The sequence below is a fragment of the Oncorhynchus kisutch genome, linkage group LG22, assembly GCF_002021735.2.
Source record: "Oncorhynchus kisutch isolate 150728-3 linkage group LG22, Okis_V2, whole genome shotgun sequence".
In the NCBI taxonomy this organism is placed as follows: domain Eukaryota; kingdom Metazoa; phylum Chordata; class Actinopteri; order Salmoniformes; family Salmonidae; genus Oncorhynchus; species Oncorhynchus kisutch.
In genome coordinates this window covers 37,799,911-37,819,214 of record NC_034195.2, presented here as the reverse complement: position 1 = coordinate 37,819,214, position 19,304 = coordinate 37,799,911, and the positions used below count along the sequence as shown (strand labels likewise).

Below are 19,304 nucleotides of genomic sequence, written 5' to 3'. Positions count from 1 at the left end.
CCTGAATTCAAAATTTATTAAATTGAGATGTTTGTGTTACTGGCTTACACACAATACCCCATAATGTCAAAGTGAAATTGTGTTTTTTGAAATTTGTACAAATTAATTAAGTACGAATTAGGCAATAACGATTCCAACCCTTTGTTTTGCCAAGCCTAAATAAGTTCAGGAGTTAACATGTGCTTAACAAGTACCCCACACATACAACTATCTGTAAGGACCCTCTGTCGAGCAGTGAATTTCAAACACAGATTTAACCACAAAGACCTGGGAGATTTTCCAATGCCTTGCAAAGAAGTTTAAAGTTTTTATGTCATGTGCACAAGTACAGTGAAATACCTTGCAAGCTCTAAACCTAACTATGCAGTCAACAATAACAATGTAATACTAAAAATACATAAGAAATAAGAAGAACATGAGAAAGTTAGTAAGCACAAGGTCAGTCAGATCCAGCACCATATTTACAATGTGCAGGGATACTGGAGTGATAGAGGTAGATATGTATAGGGGTAAGGTGACTAGGCATCAGGATATATGATAAGAGCACCTTTGGCAGATGGGTAAAAAAGTTCAAAAGCAGACATTAAATATCCCTTTGAGATTGGTGAAGTTATTAATTACACTTTGGATGGTGTATCAATACACCCAGTCACTAGAAAGATACAGGCTTCCTTCCGAACTCAGTTGCTGGAGAGGAAGGAAACCGTGTAGGTATTTCACCAAATTGTGAATTTAAAACAGTTACGGAGTTTAACTCTTAAGAATCGGACCTAAAAAAAATTTTGGGGTCTAAAATGACATACCCAAATCTAACTGCCTGTAGCTCAGGTCCTGAAGCAAGGATATGCATGTTCTTGATATCATTTGAAAGGAAACACTTTTTGTGTTTCCACACGTTTGTGGAAATGTGAAATTAATGTAGGAGAATATAACACATTAGATCTGGTAAAAGATAATACAAAGAAAAAACTAGTTTTTTTTTCATCATCTTTGAAATGCAAGAGAAAGACCATAATGTATCAGTCCAGGTTAGGCTCAATTTATATTTTGGCCACTAGATGGCAGCAGTGTATGTGCAAAGTTTTAGACTGATCCAATGAACCATTGTATTTCTGTTCAAAATGTTGTATCTAGACTGCCCAAATGTGCCTAATTGGTTTATTAATACATTTTCAAGTTCATAATTGTGCACTCTCCTCAAAACAACAATATTATTTCACTGTTATAAGTTCTGTAAATTGGACAGTGCAGTTAGATTAACAAGAATTGAACCTTTCTGCCCATATCAGATATGTCTATGTCCTGGGAAATGTTCTTGTTACTTACAACCTCATGCTAATCACATTAGCCCACGTTAGCTCAACCGTCCCGCGAGGGGGGACACCGATCCGTCAAGGTTTTAATGGCTGTAAAATGAAAAAACTGCAACAACATTGCAATCTCTCCACAATATTAACCTAATTGACAGAGGAAAAATGACAGAAGCCTGTACAGAAAAAAAAATATTACAAAACATACATCCTATTTGCAACAAGGCACTAAAGTAATACTGCAGAAAATGTGGTAAAGCAATTCACTTTTTTGTCCTGAATACGAAGTGTTATGTTTGGCGAAAATCCAATTAAACACTTTACTGAGCACCACTCTCCATATTATCAAGCTTAATGGTGGCTGCATCAGGTTGTGGGTATGCTTGTAATCATTAAGTACTGGAGAGTTTTTCAGGATAGAAATGGAACAGGAGCTAAGTACAGGCAAAATTCTAGAGGAAAACCTGGTTCAGTCTGCTATTCAACAGACACTGGAAGATGAATTCACCTTTCAGCAGGACAATAACCTAAAGCACAAGCCAAATCTACACTGGATTTGACTCAAAGCTGTAATCGCTACCAAAGGTGCTTCTACAAAGTATTGACTCAAGGGTGTGAAATCTTATGTAAATTAGATATTTCTGTATTTCATTTTCAATAATTCGCAAACATTTCAAATATGTTTTTATTATTGGGTATTGTGTGAATGGGTGAGGAAAAAATAATATTTTGTCAATTTAGAATTCAGGCTGTAACACAACAAAATGTGGAATAAGTCAAGGGGTATGAATACTTTCTGAAGGCACTGTATATCCTGCATAGCTAGCTATAAGTATCGTGTGTTGTACTGCATGTTGGTGAGTCTCCACATGACCTGTGCTCTCATGGACACCACACATATTCTCCCACATGCTCTATCCCAACTGTTCTGGATGCATGGTAGGAGCACTGACACCGACAGTGTCCCCACGCCTACGGACTGGCAACCCTGAAGAGGAGGAGAAAGTCTTCCACTGCCATCCACGGTGTGGTGAGTAATTCAGCCGTAATCCCCTTTTCTCCTCCTTTCTCCTTCCCCCTCTCCCCCTCTCTCCTGTGGTTCCATTCATATTCTAATCACAGCTTTCCCTTCTCCAGCTCACAGGCACTCCATCAGAGCCCCCAGCCTCAGGCTTTGCACTTTTACTTCCCCCCTTTGTGGCCAGCGCTCTCCTCCGAGGCTCACTAAAATAAGGTTGCCTCAAGGAGAGAGGGAGTATGGGGAAAACTGAAAAAAATTCACACTCGTGCCATTTTGGACTAATTTCTAGTGTGTAGCTGATCAAATGTCGATGGTTTGCAGTAGGCAACTTTTTTGAGAAAAAAAATAAAAAGGCATCTTAGCAAAAATGGGGGATTGAAATGAGAAAGTGATCGTAATGTGTGGAAAAATAGAATCTAAGGTATCACTCTCTGTAAGTAGTTTCCTAAAAACCTAATCATGTGGGCATGTTGGAGTTCCCAGGGCCAGTGGAGGAAGACACAGATCAGAAAAGTTCTGAAACTGGCCAACAAGTGTTTATAGGAGCTGGGACTTTAAATAAGAGGGGTTGGAGGAGTGTGTGTGTGGGGGGGGGGGGGGGGGGGGTATAAAAACGTATTAAATGCTATAATGGAAGACGGGGAGGCCACAGTGCTAGGATTGCGTAGATCTAAGCCTCTTTTTTTCTTGGGGAGGGAGCCTTTCTTATTCAAAACAGCCCCACAAAAGGCTTCCAGTGAGCCTTGCCACATCCCCATCTGACTCGAGGCCATTCATCAGCCTTCCGAGCCTATCAATGACATGTCCCCATCAGGGCTGCTATAAAATCAGACCCTTTCCCATGAAACATCAGCAAACATTTTGACGGGTCTGGCTTTCCCCCCCGCTGGATTTCTGGAGTCTCTACCCTCCTCTCCTCTCCCCTCACCACCTCCCCTCACCATCACCACCACCACCGACACCCACCCCTCTTTTGGCGGAGCCCAGAGCTTCACCATCTCCTGCCACGGATAGGCAGTGGTCACGGGGAAGCGAAGCCAGACAAGGGAAGACCTACTGAGGAGGGGGAGCCGTACACAGAGCCATTTTCTTGGAGGAGCCAGTTTGCCATTGATGGGAAGAGGATGCATTGTGGGCTGCTGGAGGAGCCTGATATGGATTCCACAGGTTGGTCCTGCTGTCCTGCAACCCTGCAGCTTTGCCTTGACTTATCGGGATGCATGGGGAACCACTTTATGTTGTGGATCACTATAACTGGGCCCCTGGGAATTTGTGACTTTCTCTACAACCATTTTAGAGATTTTTTTTTGAGTGAATTGTTGATGAATGCATTTGTTGTTCATGTGAGGGATTACTCACCATAGCATTGCATTTGTTTGATTTTGGTTTCTTCAGATGTCAACAAAAGTGGCCTTGTGGATTTGTGCCATTAATTCATGATACATCTATACCAACAATAATACGGTTTTGAGGGATGGTTTGATTATGGAAGGGCATTAGGGCCTTTCATTTGTGCCACAACCTTGATTAAGGAGCAGTAATTTCAACTCTTAGACAGCCCTACATTCAGCAATTTAATAAAATCTCTTTGGGGGGGGGGGGGGGGAATCTTCCAAGCTTTCGAGGCGCATGTAGCCTGTGATGCACCTGCTTCTTGTAAACATCTTCTTGGGGGAAATAAGCTGCCAGTCCACTGAGGTATGGTGCCCGGAGCAGGATAATGTCGCATGGCATGACGCAAGAATTAGCCTAAAGTAAATTCAATTTAATATTAAAAACAACATGTTTACGGTAAAGTAATGAATGTTGCTGCTTTAGCTAAGAGTTTTTCTACTTGGGCTCTCAATCTAACTTCCTACCCAAATAACTTTATGATAGGCTCATTTATTTTACTTCATTGAATATTCATCAAGGGAGTTTTTTCCCCTGATGTTTATATGAATTCACTGTCTGGTGTTGAGTTGGTTAACGTGAAAGAGTTTATTCCTTAAATACATTATCAGAGATCCGTTTCGTCCATTGATTGAATTTAATCCAGTTATTTAGAGCTCTATTTTATCTGTGCTCATGGAAAATGATTCAATTACAGCCTAAGGATAAGTGCTACAATAGAGAATTATTGTCATCTCAGTGGACTAACTTCATCAATGACTGGGGAAACCTATTTGAAGTATCAGCTAGGCTAATGCACAAGACATTGAAATAAGTTACTAATAAGTCATCCTAATAATGTATTTCAATTCATTGTAATAATTGGTCTAATAATAATAATTCATTATGTTGATTACAAATAGCCCAATGATGATGATGATAATAATTATAATTTTAGTTTGTTAATTTGATAATACTGTTAAACTTATGCCTATATGGAACTGATGACAGCGTGTTCTTTGGTCAACGATGTTAGGTAGCCTTACCATCTTTTTCGGTTCTTACAATTAAAACCTAACGCCTGGCCTTAGGCTATTGAATATAAGAGCATTGCAAAGATCAGAGCTGAAAAATTAGGCATAGGCTACACGTTTTATTTTATTCATGAGATAAAGCATTCTAGCCTACTTTTAGGCAATTTATTCTAACTGAGCATGTCACTCATCAGCCAAAAGGTGACTGATATTCATTTATCCTAAAAGTTCGCAGTCTCTAAACTTTTCTATTTGCATGACCTATTCTCTATCGCCTTCTGATGGGATGGAACCTGTTTATCGTTAGCTGGAACAGGTTGCCTTGCCAACAGTCAATCCTGGCAACTGCTACTATGGTGATTGTAGTCATGGCGGGAAACAGGAACTACAGGACTACGATAAATATAAGTTTTTCTGTCCCAAGAAAGGACACCAGTTGAGCTATTTCTAAGTAGAAATTAGAATGGGACAAAGGCTTCTGTGTCGCTCGCGAGGCTGCTCTAGCAATGAGCGCGGGCTCAATTGGGGCAAGTGTGCGTGCTTGTAGTCTCCCCAAGAACAATGAAGGATTCCTGCCGTTTTGGTGAAAACATTTCAAATAGAAACACAGCTGCGCTAACACCCCCAAAATCGATTATAGTCGAATTGCCCTGTCACATATTTTTCTGCATTTGGCAACATTTGTCTCAAAATGTATTTATAAAAAAGCCACCTGCTGCAGATGCAGCTTGAGTAAAGTACACTTTTGATAAACCTATCCGAATATATTGATTTATTTAGTCCTTTTGTATAATATAGGGCCCTATATTGATTAGGTCCAATAGAGTAACCAATATTGGACAAATCATACCACCACCCAATAGTCGCCATATAGACCTTTAGCCAAATGAATAAATAGGCTATGCGAATTAACCTTTATGTGGGCCATAGAAATGAAACCTACAATTGTAAATTCCTGTAGGCTTTTCTCTGATGTGTGGGCCATCTTGCCTTTTTCTAGAGAGCTGGATTGAAAGATGCCTCAACGAGAGCGAGAGCAAGCGGTATTCCAGCCACACATCCCTGGGGAATACGTCCAATGACGAAAGTAAGCAGTGACGGTGTAACGCTTTAATGTTGTATTACTGCAAGTCATAAAGTAATGGATAAATATATGTTGAAATAATCTATTGTCTATTGTCATAGGTCTAAAATAAATTGATATTTGCTATAATAAGGTGCGCTATAATAGGCTTGGTGCGCAAATTATAGCAAAGGTTAGTGTTTTTCTCTTGTAGACTATGTTTGGAATTTGATCAAATAGAGCACACCTTTATTTACAAAACATGTGTCAATAAGATGTCCCTGATAATCCACTGATTTATATTAATCATAATATTGTGGCACAATAGAATTGCTGGATAAAGAGAGAAATTATAATTGTTTTTGTGTGCTGCATCAAACTTCAACCTTTTCGAACCCTGCTCAGTTTTGATCAAATATATCTGTTTTTTGATATTCACAGCAATTTATTATTATTATTTTAAATTTCTATTGCCCATTACTTAATTGAAGATATTCATTTGAAATATATTGACACGTTTCTTTTTTTGTCTATAAAAGATGAGGAGAAAGAAAACAACAGGGCTTCTAAACCCCATTCAACACCAGCTACCCTACAATGGTAAGTGCTGGAGTTAATTCACCTCTTTCCTAACCTGTTTATATAATGTTGCATAATCCTAAAGCTCTTATTCTAGAGCTGTAATGCTGTAATTTAAAGGTTCTCAATGCATAAACTATACAACACGTTTATTTTCTATTATTTGGGGCATTTACAATTTAGCTTTTTGTTTGTTGATAAAGTTTACAAGTGCATTTCCCTATTTTGGTCTTCTATTGTTTGCTGCTTAAGGATTGTATGCAGTCTTCTCATGTAGTGTCACATAATTTGATCATGTAAAGATGAAAGACAGAATTGTACCTTTGAGCAGCACCTTTTGAGAAGAGAACTGTCAACTTTAGCGAGCATCGTGAGGGTGCTTACAGTTTACATTTACAATATGACATGGCAGGCCGCTGTTGGGCTGGAAGGATGGTTTAGTGTAAAGGCTTTTTCACCAAAATAGCAGTATCTGTTTACCTCCATAGAACCAGAGACCTGTGCATTTGCACCTGTTATGTTCAGAATATAATATGTATTAGACTCAGTTTAAACAGGAAGCTGGCTATATCAATACATTTTTCTTCTTTTAATAATTTGTTGTCTATATTTGATATTGCATTCCCTCTGGTGGAAATTCCACACTGGTGAAATACTTGATCAGTCTCTTCCTTGGAGACTTCATTTTTTGAAGGGTGAGGATTGAATTAGTGTTCTTCAGTCATTTTCATGTGACTTTCGTGGAGGCACGTTGTTTTGTGTAATGTTGTTGTCATGCACATATATTTCTATTTAAATACACATACCTGGTCTACATAGACAGTCTGAGTCCATGGGAATATTATGTAGAGGAGCGTTGTAGGTCTCCAGGGATTACAGTCCTTCACACTTCAACAGCAGTAATGGAACTTCCCATTTTCAACTCACTTCTGAAATGGCCTGCTTTATTTTGGTGTATTGCTTGAGGCAGGTGTTCATGAGAAATAATGTTGAGGATCCTTGTACAGATGAACAAACAGTCTTTGCTTTATTTTGCAGTAATACAGACATCACGTTTCTTTTTATGTTCACGAGATGTTAGAAATAGCTTTTCTTATCATACTACATTTGATAACATACTGTATGTATACTATTAAGGGTGCTTGATCACAACTTTATATTCCCAAATGTATCAATTATTCTATTTATTATGGGAGCAACTGATGTTTTCTAGCACTTTGAAGCTCCTCTCTCACATTGTAATGCTTCGTTTTGTGAGGTATTTAGGCTATACAGTAGAGACATATTCACTGAACTGATGGTTGTAGTTCCACCTTTCCCAGATGGTATAAAATAAATCCACATATGTACTTCCACATAGTAGCTCCTAATTCAGGTTAGATTATTTCTCTAATCTCGTCCACTAGTAAATAACCTGCCTTTGACTGAATAAGAACACGAGTAGGCTGGGTAATAGTTTATTTTGATACCGGTAGATACTGTAGATGCCAGTCTAGAGATGTCTTTGTGGTCTGTAAAGAGTCCATGTTATTCTATGGGTATTCATTGACAGGTCTGCTTTTCACCTACAGGCTGGAGGAGAACTATGAGATTGCAGAAGGGGTTTGTATCCCCCGCAGTGCTCTCTATATGCACTACCTGGACTTTTGTGAGAAGCACGACACACAGCCTGTCAACGCCGCCAGCTTTGGGAAGGTAGGACACAGTTACTGACCACTTTAACAGGAAATTTAGGAGGGACCGTTTGATTGAGCCCAAACTAATTTTGTGAACATAATACTTCACAGAAAGAGTACATGAAATGGTCCCTTTGGTGGAGTAGGTTATACCTGCGTAGGAAGGTTACCATCTATCAGTATAGTAAAACATGAAAGGGAGAAATAAGTATACCATTGAAAAAGTATGCCTGCTGATGCATGTAGATCAGTCTCATGGCTTGTTACGGTGTGTTTGAAAAGTCAAATCCACATGTAGTTGTTGGGAAGCAATGGAACGGCCCACTGATGGTTCCCCTGAAAACCGCTAGACGGGTTACGCAGCTAAAAGAAACATGCTTGTCTCTGTTCCCACAACCCAGAAAAGCCCCTACCCACATACTCCCAGCCACCCCCCAACACCCGGACCTAGCCCCCCCCATCCGTCCTCCACACCACCCCTCCCAAGCTCCTGTCGGAGGATATTGAAAAAGAGAAGGGGCCTGGATTAATGTGTAATTAAAGAAAATTTGGAAGGGTGAGATGTTGCGGAATGTTAGATCAGTGGCTAGAGCAGTGTGGGGTGTCCTTTAGGAAGGCTTCATTGATTCGGGACAAAAAAACGAGTGAGGGCCCCGCCTGCCTCCCTGTCTGCTCATTTATCAAGCGGGGCCTGACAGAAACTTCACAGCTTGGCCTCTTTTTTCATCCCGCACAATGGAAAGCTCCACTGTTTGCTAAAGTTTCTGTACCAGGAGCTGGACCAAGGAGCCAATCTCATGGACAAAAAGAAAGAGAGAGAGAGACAGAGGGGAGGAAGGGGGAGAGGGAAGAAGGGGGAGAGGGAGAGATTTTGGAGAGGTTTTTAATGTAAAAAAATTATATCCCTGAGCATGTCAAAAATGGATGGCTCCCAAAGCCTTTTTCTCCCACAGCCAGTGGAGACCTCCCTGGGGTTAAGGCTCTGGGAACATCACATCTCTTCATGTCTAGAATAGACCATACTTTCACTTGATTCATTGATATGTTCAATGTGGACTTTCATGTCATTCTGTATGAGCTGTACATGGTTAGAAATCATTCTGGATAGGGCAGTTACTTCAGCCGCTAGCTGAGATAATTGTGGACTTTTAAGTGTAGAGTATCTCTTCCCTTATATCTACAGTATGATAGCACTGTCAAGAGTGAAAACACATTTTCATCAGGTGCTTTATATAGGGGATATACACATACAAATGCATGAAGAATCTCACAGAGAAAAAATCACTGATAGACTTATTCTAATTCTCTGATTCTAACAGATTATTAGACAACAGTTTCCACAACTGACCACAAGAAGACTGGGCACCAGGGGCCAGTCAAAGTAAGTCAATGTTGTCTCCTACTTTTCTTTCTTTCTACACACTGGTTTGGATTTTTGTGTTTCACTATTGAAAGAGGAGTATCATTTTGTTAGTGGAGGGCCTGTTTTTAATGATTCTTCAAGCCGGTAATCTTCACCATGTCTATGATTTGAGGATGTTACATCTCAAAATCACATGATGACAAGCCACTGTCTCACACCCTGATGAATAGTCCTTAGCTGAAATGTTGGTTATGTAAATCTACAGCAAGGAGAGATGAGTGTGCAACCTTCTTTTCCATTTCTACACCTCTCTAACTGTCAACTATCCCCTATAGGTACCACTACTATGGCATCGCTGTGAAGGAGAGCTCCCAGTACTACGATGTGATGTACTCCAAGAAGGGTGCGGCGTGGGTGAACGAGACAGGCAAGAAGGAGGTCATCAAGCAGACAGTGGCGTATTCACCACGCTCCAAACTGGGGACGCTCCTGCCAGAGTTTCCAAATGTCAAAGACTTAAATCTGCCCGCCAGTCTGCCAGAGGAGAAGGTAAACAGGACTCTAAAACATCCCAGACCCACAACCCCCCTCCTCCCTTATCCAACCAACCCCTCGCCTCTCTCGCCCCCTCTCGCCCCCTCTGGCTATCCCCTTTTATCTGCCCTGGACCTCTCGCCCCCTCTGGCTATCCCCTTTTATCTGCCCTGGACCTCTCGCCCCCTCTGGCTATCCCCTTTTATCTGCCCTGGACCTCTCGCCCCCTCTCACCCCCTCTGGCTATCCCCTTTTATCTGCCCTGGACCTCTTGCCCCCTCTGGCTATTCTCTTTTATCTGCCCTGGACCTCTCACCCCCTCTGGCTATCCTCTTTTATCTGCCCTGGACCTCTCACCCCCTCTGGCTATCCCCTTTTATCTGCCCTGGACCTCTCACCCCCTCTGGCTATCCTCTTTTATCTGCCCTGGACCTCTCGCCCCTTCTGGCTATCCTCTTTTATCTGCCCTGGACCTCTCACCCCCTCTGGCTATCCTCTTTTATCTGCCCTGGACCTCTCGCCCCCTCTGGCTATCCTCTTTTATCTGCCCTGGACCTCTCACCCCCTCTGGCTATCCCCTTTTATCTGCCCTGGACCTCTCACCCCCTCTGGCTATCCTCTTTTATCTGCCCTGGACCTCTCGCCCCCTCTGGCTATCCTCTTTTATCTGCCCTGGACCTCTCACTCACCCCCTCTGGCTATCCTCTTTTATCTGCCCTGGACCTCTCGCCCCCTCTGGCTATCCCCTTTTATCTGCCCTGGACCTCTCGCCCCCTCTGGCTATCCCCTTTTATCTGCCCCGGACCTTCACTGACTCTGAGTTTAGAGAAGAAGGACCTTGAGGATTTATATGCTGCTGGCTCCTCACTAACTCTTAATCTTGTGGGGAGAAAATAAGATGCAGCGCCAGACAAAAGACAGCCACTAACTGTCTAGCTTTAAATGAGGGGGCCATGATTTTCAATGGTTTGTCAGTTGCTGAACTCTAAAGACGGTTTTATGTAGTTTTGGTGTGTGACCTGTTGCAGGTATTTATTGGTGCTGATGTTTTTGGATAGGATTTATTGTCTTGTTTTTCATATCAATCCATAGATGTATGATATCACTTGAAAACACTAGCTATATTGTGCGGTAGACAGGAGAACCCCGTTCTCAGATTAGAATGTATCTTAACTGAAGCAGCATCCTGGTCATTCACTAAGAATATCACTAGGAAACAGTTTGTGCCTTTGATCGAGAGCTTGGTACTATGGGTTCTATCTGCAGGAATATGATTCTGAGATAATTGGCTTTAACATTCGGAACACTCCTTGGTTTGAATGGTGGAGGTGATTTTTTTATCTTGTATTCTTTTGAACTTAACAACATGAATTGGGATATTTAGAGTACTATATAGGTAGAGAACATTGAACAGAACAAGGCTATGTCAATAGCTCAATTTGGACTAAAATGTAGATAGAACCTTCTAGTCCCAAGCTCTCGAAGTAGCAGTGTGATACAGACTTGGACTACGTTACTGCCGTTCATTTATACTCAGTCTTCTTTATGTTTTCCCACAGGTGTCAACGTTCATCATGATGTACAGAACTCACTGCCAGAGGATACTGGACACAGTAATACGCGCCAACTTTGACGAGGCAAGACACTTTTCATATATGTCCATCTTTTGCACCCTTATTTACCAGTCCCATTAAATGTGACAGGACTTTGTTTTATGATTTTCTTTAGACTGTAAAACTTAACTCTCTTGTTGAATGTGGTCACAAAAATGATTACGAGCTAAATGTTCTTGGACTTCTAAATGAAGATACAGCGGGGCAAAAAAGTATTTAGTCAGCCACCAATTGTGCAAGTTCTCCCACTTAAAAAGATGAGAGAGGCTTGTAATTTTCATCATAGGTACACTTCAATGACAGACAAAATTAGAAAAAAAAATCCAGGATTTTTAATGAATGTATTTGCAAATTATGGTGGAAAATAAGTATTTAGTCAATAACAAAAGTTTATCTCAATACTTTGTTATATACCCTTTGTTGGCAATGACAGAGGTCAAACATTTTCTGTAAGTCTTCACAAGGTTTTCACACCCTGTTGCTGGTATTTTGGCCCATTCCTCCATGCAGATCTCTTCTAGAGCAGTGATGTTTTGGGGCTGTTGCTGGGCAACACGGACTTTCAATTCCCTCCAAAGATTTTCTATGGGGTTGAGATCTGGAGACTGGCTAGGCCACTCCAGGACCTTGAAATGCTTCTTACGAAGCCACTCCTTCGTTGCCCGGGCGGTGTGTTTGGGATCATTGTCATGCTGAAAGACCCAGCCACGTTTCATCTTCAATGCCCTTGCTGATTGAAGGAGGTTTTTACTCAAAATCTCACGATACATGGCCCCATTCATTCTTTCCTTTACACGGATCAGTCGTCCTGGTCCCTTTGCAGAAAAACAGCCCCAAAGCATGATGTTTCCACCTCCATGCTTCACAGTAGATATGGTGTTCTTTGGATGCAACTCAGCATTCTTTGTCCTCCAAATATGACGAGTTGAGTTTTTACCAAAAAGTTATATTTTGGTTTCATCTGACCACATGACATTCTCCCAGTCTTCTTCTGGATCATGCAAATGCTCACTAGCAAACTTCAGACGGGCCTGGACATGTACTGGCTTAAGCAGGGGGACACGTCGGGCATTGCAGGATTTGAGTCCCTGGCGGCGTAGTGTGTTACTGATGGTAGGCTTTGTTACTTTGGTCCCAGTTCTCTGCAGGTCATTCACTAGGTCCCCCCATGTGGTTCTGGGATTTTTGCTCACCGTTCTTGTGATCATTTTGACCCAACGGGGTGAGATCTTGCGTGGAGCCCCAGATCGAGGGAGATTATCAGTGGTCTTGTATGTCTTCCATTTCCTAATAATTTCTCCCACAGTTGATTTCTTCAAACCAAGCTGCTTACCTATTGCAGATTCAGTCTTCCCAGCCTGGTGCAGGTCTACAATTTGGTTTCTGGTGTCCTCTGACAGCTCTTTGGTCTTGGCCATAGTGGAGTTTGGAGTGGGACTGTTTGATGTTGTGGACAGGTGGCTTTTATATTGATAACAAGTTCAAACAGGTGACATTAATACAGGTAACGAGTGGAGGACAGAGGAGCCTCTTAAAGAAGAAGTTAAGTGGGAGAACTTGCACAATTGGTGGCTGACTAAATACTTTTTTGCCCCACTGTATCCCATTTTCATGAGAATCGGTTTAGTTCTTACCTAATCTTGGAACACTGAACCAAATGTGTTGTGCTACCAGTCTGTCACAATAAATTACTTCTAACCTAAATGTATCTCATTAGAAAAGTTGGGTTAGTGTCTTTAGTCTCTTAAGTTGTATTGTACGTGACGTTGAGAGAATGACCCTCCTCTCTTGGGTGTCTCCAGGTCCAGAGCTTCCTGCTGCACTTTTGGCAGGGCATGCCCCCCCACATGCTCCCTGTCCTGGGCTCCTCCACTGTGGTCAACATCGTGGGCGTCTGTGACTCCATTCTTTACAAGGCAATCTCTGGGGTTCTTATGCCCACCGTCCTGCAAGCACTGCCTGATAGGTGAGTGCTTGATTAGTGTAGTGTAGCTCTTCTCCCTTCCCCAGCAATCACTGAAGCCACAATCCTGAGTTTTTGTTTCATTCCATTTCAAATTCATAGATATAAATGCAAAGACTGACAGTCCATGAGATCCACATAATTGTTCTAAACATATTTGACATGCACTGAGTTACAGCCTCTATAGGGAAAAAGAGCTATGAGGAAAACTTGACATTTACCTTTGTGTTATACAACCTTGGCTATTTGTGATGTAATGTAGATTTGTTCCAGTTTGACCCAGGTGATCCGGAAGTTTGCCAAACAGCTGGACGAGTGGCTTAAAGTAGCACTTCACGACCTGCCTGAAAACCTGAGGAATATCAAATTTGAATGTAGGAGTCTGCATTGAAAAATACAGTCGTTACTCTCCTGGTTTTATGACAACGATGATATACTGAGTCTTGGAAAAAGGAGAATGCACAAATTTTAGAAACAGCTTTTAATCAGCAAATGTTATACTGTAGAAAACATAACAGTTAATATTTCCTCTCCCTTTTATCCACAGTATCTAGAAGATTTTCTCAAGTTCTCAAGAGGCAGACATCTTTGAACCATCTATGTCAGGTAGCTATTTCACTGTATAAATGTAATGAAATCCATATGAAAATAAGACTGATAAAGGTATATGCAGTGTGTATCACTATCTAATAATGTGTGTGTTTGTTGATCTGTCTCTGGGCAGGCGTCACGGACGGTGATCCACAGTGCAGACATCACCTTTCAGATGATGGAGGACTGGCGGAACGTGGACCTGAACAGCATCACCAAGCAGACACTTTACACCATGGAGGACACATGGGAGGAGCACCGGCGGCTCATCATCGACTGTAAGGCCACAGACACGCACACACGTACAGATGCAGACACACACATGTACACACACAAACACACACACAATCCCTGTAGTAGCATTCACAGTAAGTTCCGTTTAGTCCAAAAGCCTAGAATCCACATTCCAAAAATCCTATTGTGCTCCAATGCTTTTAACTTAAATTGCTTGCTCTCCCTCATAGCATTGTAGGAGAGAAATGCACTTCACTCCCACACACCCACACACACAGCTGTCAATAACACACAGTAGATGTCAGCCATTGGACAATCATTCCCACGGCCAGGAAAGTCAAGCCTTAATGATGAAGGCTAAAAGGTTAAACAAGTTGACTCTACTCTGAAACACTCCGTGGACCATTTCAAATTTGTTTCACCGTCAACCCCCTCAAATGGCCATGCTAGTGTCACAGTTCACAGATTGGCATAAAGAGGCCATTTCCACGTCCCACTCTCATTCTGTTCTATTAGACAGAGAGAAATTATGCACAATTTTCCCCAAATTTTATTTCACCTTTATTTAACCAGGTAGACCCGTTGAGAACAAGTTCTAATTTACAACTGCGACCTGGCCAAGATAAAGCAAAGCAGTGCGACAAAAACAGCAACATAGAGTTACACATGGGATAAACAAACGTACAGTCAATAACACAATAGAAAAATCTGTATACAATGTGTGCAAATGAAGTAAGAAGGTAAGGCAATAAATAGGCCATAGTGGGGAAGTAATTACAATTTAGCAATTAACACTGGAGTGATAGATGTGCAGATGAGGATGTGAAAGTAGAAATACTGGTGTGCAAAATAACAGAAAAACAAAAAACAAATATGGGAATGAGGTAGTTAGATGGGCTATTTACAGAGGGGCTGTGTACAGCTGCTGCGATCGGCGACTATAACAACAAATAAGACACAGCCTCATATACAAGACATGCTGTATATGCTGCTGGTTTTGGTAGTTTGATTGATTTAAGTAAGGGTAGCTTAGGTCCATAGTCACACACGGCAATTATTCAAACTCTTTATTTGATCCAAATTGTTATCTGCCAAGACTCCGATCTGTGTAGACAAGTATGGAGCTTTCTCCACCAGTTACAAATATATGTCCCCTGAAGGATGACATAGGCTATGTGTTGACAAACTGTGGCTAGATGCAGTTCGCGTCTCCTTCCTCTCTCAGTGTACCAGGAGTTTGACCGTCTGCTGGAGGAGCAGTCTTCTATAGAGGCCTACATCGAGTGGCTGGACTCCATGGTGGACCGCTGTGTTGTCAAGGTCAGTTGAGGATGTAAATACTTCATATAACTCAGCAAAAAAAGAAAAGTCCCTTTTTCAGGACCCTGTCTTTCAAAGATAATTCGTAAAAATCCAAATAACTTCACAGATCTTCATTGTAAAGTGTTTAAACACTATTTCCCATGTTTGTTCAATGAACCATAAACAATTAATGAACATGCACCTGTGGAACAGTCATTAAGACACTAACAACTTACAGATGGTAGGCAATTAAGGTCACAGTTATGAAAACTTGGGACACTAAAGAGGCTTTTCTACTGACTCTGAAAAACACCAAAGGAAAGATGCCCAAGGTCCCTGCTCATCTGCGAGAACTTGCCTTAGACATGCTGCAAGGAGGCATGAGGACTGCAGATGTGGCCAGGGCAATAAATTGCAATGTCCGTACTGTGAGACGACTAAGACAGCGCTGCAGGAAGACAGGACGGACAGCTGATCATCCTCGCAGTGGCAGACCACGTGTAACAACACCTGCACAGGATCGGTACATCCGAACATCTCACCAGCGGGACAGGTACAGGATGGCAACAACAACTGCCCGAGTTACACCAAGAATGCACAATCCCTCCATCAGTGCTCAGACTGTCCACAATAGGCTGAGAGAGCCTGGACTGAGGGCCTGTAGGTCCGTCACCTATGAGCACAAACCCACCATCACTGGACCAGACAGGACTGGCAAAAAGTGCTCTTCACCAGGGGTGATGGTCGGATTCGCATTTATCGTCGAAAGAGTAAGCGTTACTCTCTTTCCGCTCTGGAGCGGGATCGATTTGGAGGTGGAGGGTCCGTCATGGGGGCGTTGTGTCACAGCATCATCGGACTGAGCTTGTTGCCATTGCAGGCAATCTCAATGCTGTGCGTTACAGGGAAGACATCCTCCTCCCTTTTTTAAAATTGTACAAATATTTTACTAGGCAAGTCAGTTAATGACAAATTCTTATTTTCAATGACGGCCTAGGAACAGTGGGTTAACTGCCTGTTCAGGGGCATAACGACAGATTTGTACCTTGTCAGCTCGGGGGTTTGAACTTGCAACCTTCCGGTTACTAGTCCAACGCTCTAACCACTAGGCTACCCTGCCGCCCCCTTATGTGGTACCCTTCCTGCAGGCTCATTCTGACATGACCCTCCAGCATGACAATGCCACCAGCCATACTGCTCATTCTATGTGTGATTTCCTGCAAGCCAGGAATGTCAGTGTTCTGTCATGGCCAGCGACGAGCCCGGATCTCAATCCCATTGAGCACGTCTGGGACCTATTGGATCAGAGGGTGAGGGCTAGGGCCATTCCCCCCAGAAATGTCCGGGAACTTGAAGGTGCCTTGGTGGAAGAGTGGGGTAACATCTCACAGCAAGAACTGGCAAATCTGGTGCAGTCCATGGGGAGGAGATGCACTGCAGTACTTAATGCAGCTGGTGGCCACACCAGATACTGACTATTACTTTTAGTTTTGATCCCGCCCCTTTGTTCAGGTATACACTATTCCATTTCTGTTAGTCACATACAGTATCTGTGGAACTTGTTCAGTTTATGTCTCAGTTGTTGACTCTTGTAATGTTCATACAAATATTTACACATGTTTAGTTTGCTGAACATAACTGCATTTTACAGTGAGAGGACATTTCTTTTTTTGCTGAGTTTATATAAAAATCAAATCAAAATCAAGTCAAACTTTATTAATCACATGCGCCGAATACAACAGGTGTAGACCTTACAGTGAAATGCTTACTTACGAGCCCCTAAACCAACAGTGCAAACCCCTTTTAACATCTAGGATGTATCATTAGAAAACTTCCAGCCATCATCTTTAGGCTTGTGCTTTCTACTATGGCTACAGTATGCTGTAGGCCATAATCCTTACTGATTTGCTGTACAAATATACTTCAACAATAAAATAACACATGAACTGACCAGAAGGGCCTTGGTAAATGCAACACAAACATCACTGTGGAACATTTTAGGGGGCAATTGAAGAAATTATTTTCTATAGTTTAAGTGGAAACTATAGAAACATAAGTGGAAACTATAGAAAATAATTTCTTCAATTGCCCCCTAAAATGTTCCACAGTGATGTTTGTGTTGCATTTACCAAGGCCCTTCTGGACCGTTCATGTGTTATTTTATTGTTGAAGTATATTTGTACAGCAAATCAGTAAGGATTATGGCCCTTCAGAAAAATAACCATGCATTTTAATGGCATCCGTCTCTCCATGACTTGCTGACGCAGAGCCACTCGAGCTGCCATCCTAGTTAATGCTATCTTCATGGCTCCCATTTGCGGGGCCATTATGCTCCAGATTTGGGCTTGTAAAATGTGGTTTCCCTGGCAACGTCACAGACTCCCCAGACAATGGTTCAGTTAGAAGGTGTGTCCCCCGGGGCAAATTAAATAGTTGACTTGTTGACATGTTTTTCGTTCCTGAGGGTTAAGCCCCAATATGGACCCAGTGGTTAATTCTCTCCCCCCTCCCTCTCCAACTCTTCCCTTCACTTCCCCCTGTTTTCTGATGAAAATATCTCCTTAAGGTGGCAGGAAAGAGGCCCGGGTGCCTGAAGAAGGTGGCCCAACAGTTCCTGCTCATGTGGTCGTGCTTCGGGACCAGAGTCATCCGGGATATGACCCTCCACAGTGCGCCTAGCTTCGGTGAGTGTTGAATCTAGCATTGGGCTGGGGCATGTATCAGCCATCGCGAGGAAAATTGTTTTTAGGGGGTTATGTAATGTTATTGAACCATATTTCTGGTGTCACGAGTGTCAGACAGAAATTGCCTAGTTCTAGTTTTGGTCCAAGTAACTAAAATAGTTTGTGAAGAACATTGCCCCAAAACTGCACCAAAACTTACTGAACTATTTGAATATACTACTATGCATGTAGGTCCAAAAGTAGTTTAAGCCCCTCCCCCCATTTTGGGGAAATAGGAATGTTTTGCGCAGACTCAGCCTTCCGATGTTCTCCCAATCCAAAACGGGGAAAGCGTGGTGGTAAGATGGCTGCCTTGCTGGTATGGCCCCCCTAGCCTTTACTTTACTAGCTAGCGGTGCATGACCAAGGCACTGAAAGAGATAGGGGCTGTAAAAAAGAAAGAAAATGGCTTCCCTTCCCCCTCTTCTCCTCTCCCCTTCAGGCTTGTCTGTGAATATCAAAGCCACAGCTGGTTGCAATGTTTTGATAAAGCAGCTCTCTGTGCGAAAACAGCTAATTAACAATGGCTACCCCCCCAGCCCTCTCTTCCCCAATGTTTTTTTGTTGTTGTCTTTTCCAATTTATGACCAGGCAGTATTGCACTCCTCTGTTCCCTGAAAAGCCGCTGGTGTTTATTATGCACACGGTGGCTGGAGTGACCAGCACAATGTCATGATTGTGTCACGCTCCTTTCCTTCTCCAGCCGCAATCTCAGTCATCTCCCATACCCGACCCAGGGGTCGGCCGTCATATTTGGGGCAAGGACTTTGTACCAGGAAACAAGAAACAGCCCCCCTGTCTCTTTTAATGACAATGACTGCCCAGTTGTTCTGCTCCCTCACACTTCCTGTTGAGTTGAGTGTGCTGCTATGAGGCAGTCTGTCAGATGTTTGGAAGGACTAGTAACCCTCTACAACCAGTGTGATT

At 42.4% G+C, this 19,304-nt stretch overlaps 1 protein-coding gene across 2 annotated transcripts in view; it reads left to right on the top strand.

Annotated features, from left to right (window-relative positions):
* The first annotated feature begins 3,017 nt into the window (after positions 1 to 3,017).
* The window catches only part of LOC109866822 (transcription factor RFX4-like), a 36,658-nt gene continuing 20,371 nt past the window's right edge, over positions 3,018 to 19,304 (top strand). The window contains exons 1-13 of one of the 2 annotated variants that reach the window (XM_020455672.2): positions 3,018 to 3,498; positions 5,737 to 5,823; positions 6,339 to 6,399; positions 7,950 to 8,073; positions 9,374 to 9,435; positions 9,753 to 9,966; positions 11,511 to 11,588; positions 13,367 to 13,530; positions 13,801 to 13,901; positions 14,075 to 14,133; positions 14,252 to 14,396; positions 15,578 to 15,672; positions 18,221 to 18,338. In XM_020455672.2, the coding sequence (XP_020311261.1) occupies positions 3,456 to 3,498; positions 5,737 to 5,823; positions 6,339 to 6,399; positions 7,950 to 8,073; positions 9,374 to 9,435; positions 9,753 to 9,966; positions 11,511 to 11,588; positions 13,367 to 13,530; positions 13,801 to 13,901; positions 14,075 to 14,133; positions 14,252 to 14,396; positions 15,578 to 15,672; positions 18,221 to 18,338 (1,351 nt within the window). In that variant the 5' untranslated portion in view covers positions 3,018 to 3,455. The remainder of the gene's footprint in view (positions 3,499 to 5,736; positions 5,824 to 6,338; positions 6,400 to 7,949; positions 8,074 to 9,373; positions 9,436 to 9,752; positions 9,967 to 11,510; positions 11,589 to 13,366; positions 13,531 to 13,800; positions 13,902 to 14,074; positions 14,134 to 14,251; positions 14,397 to 15,577; positions 15,673 to 18,220; positions 18,339 to 19,304) is intronic. The other variant, XM_031802124.1, reaches the window with a different exon arrangement.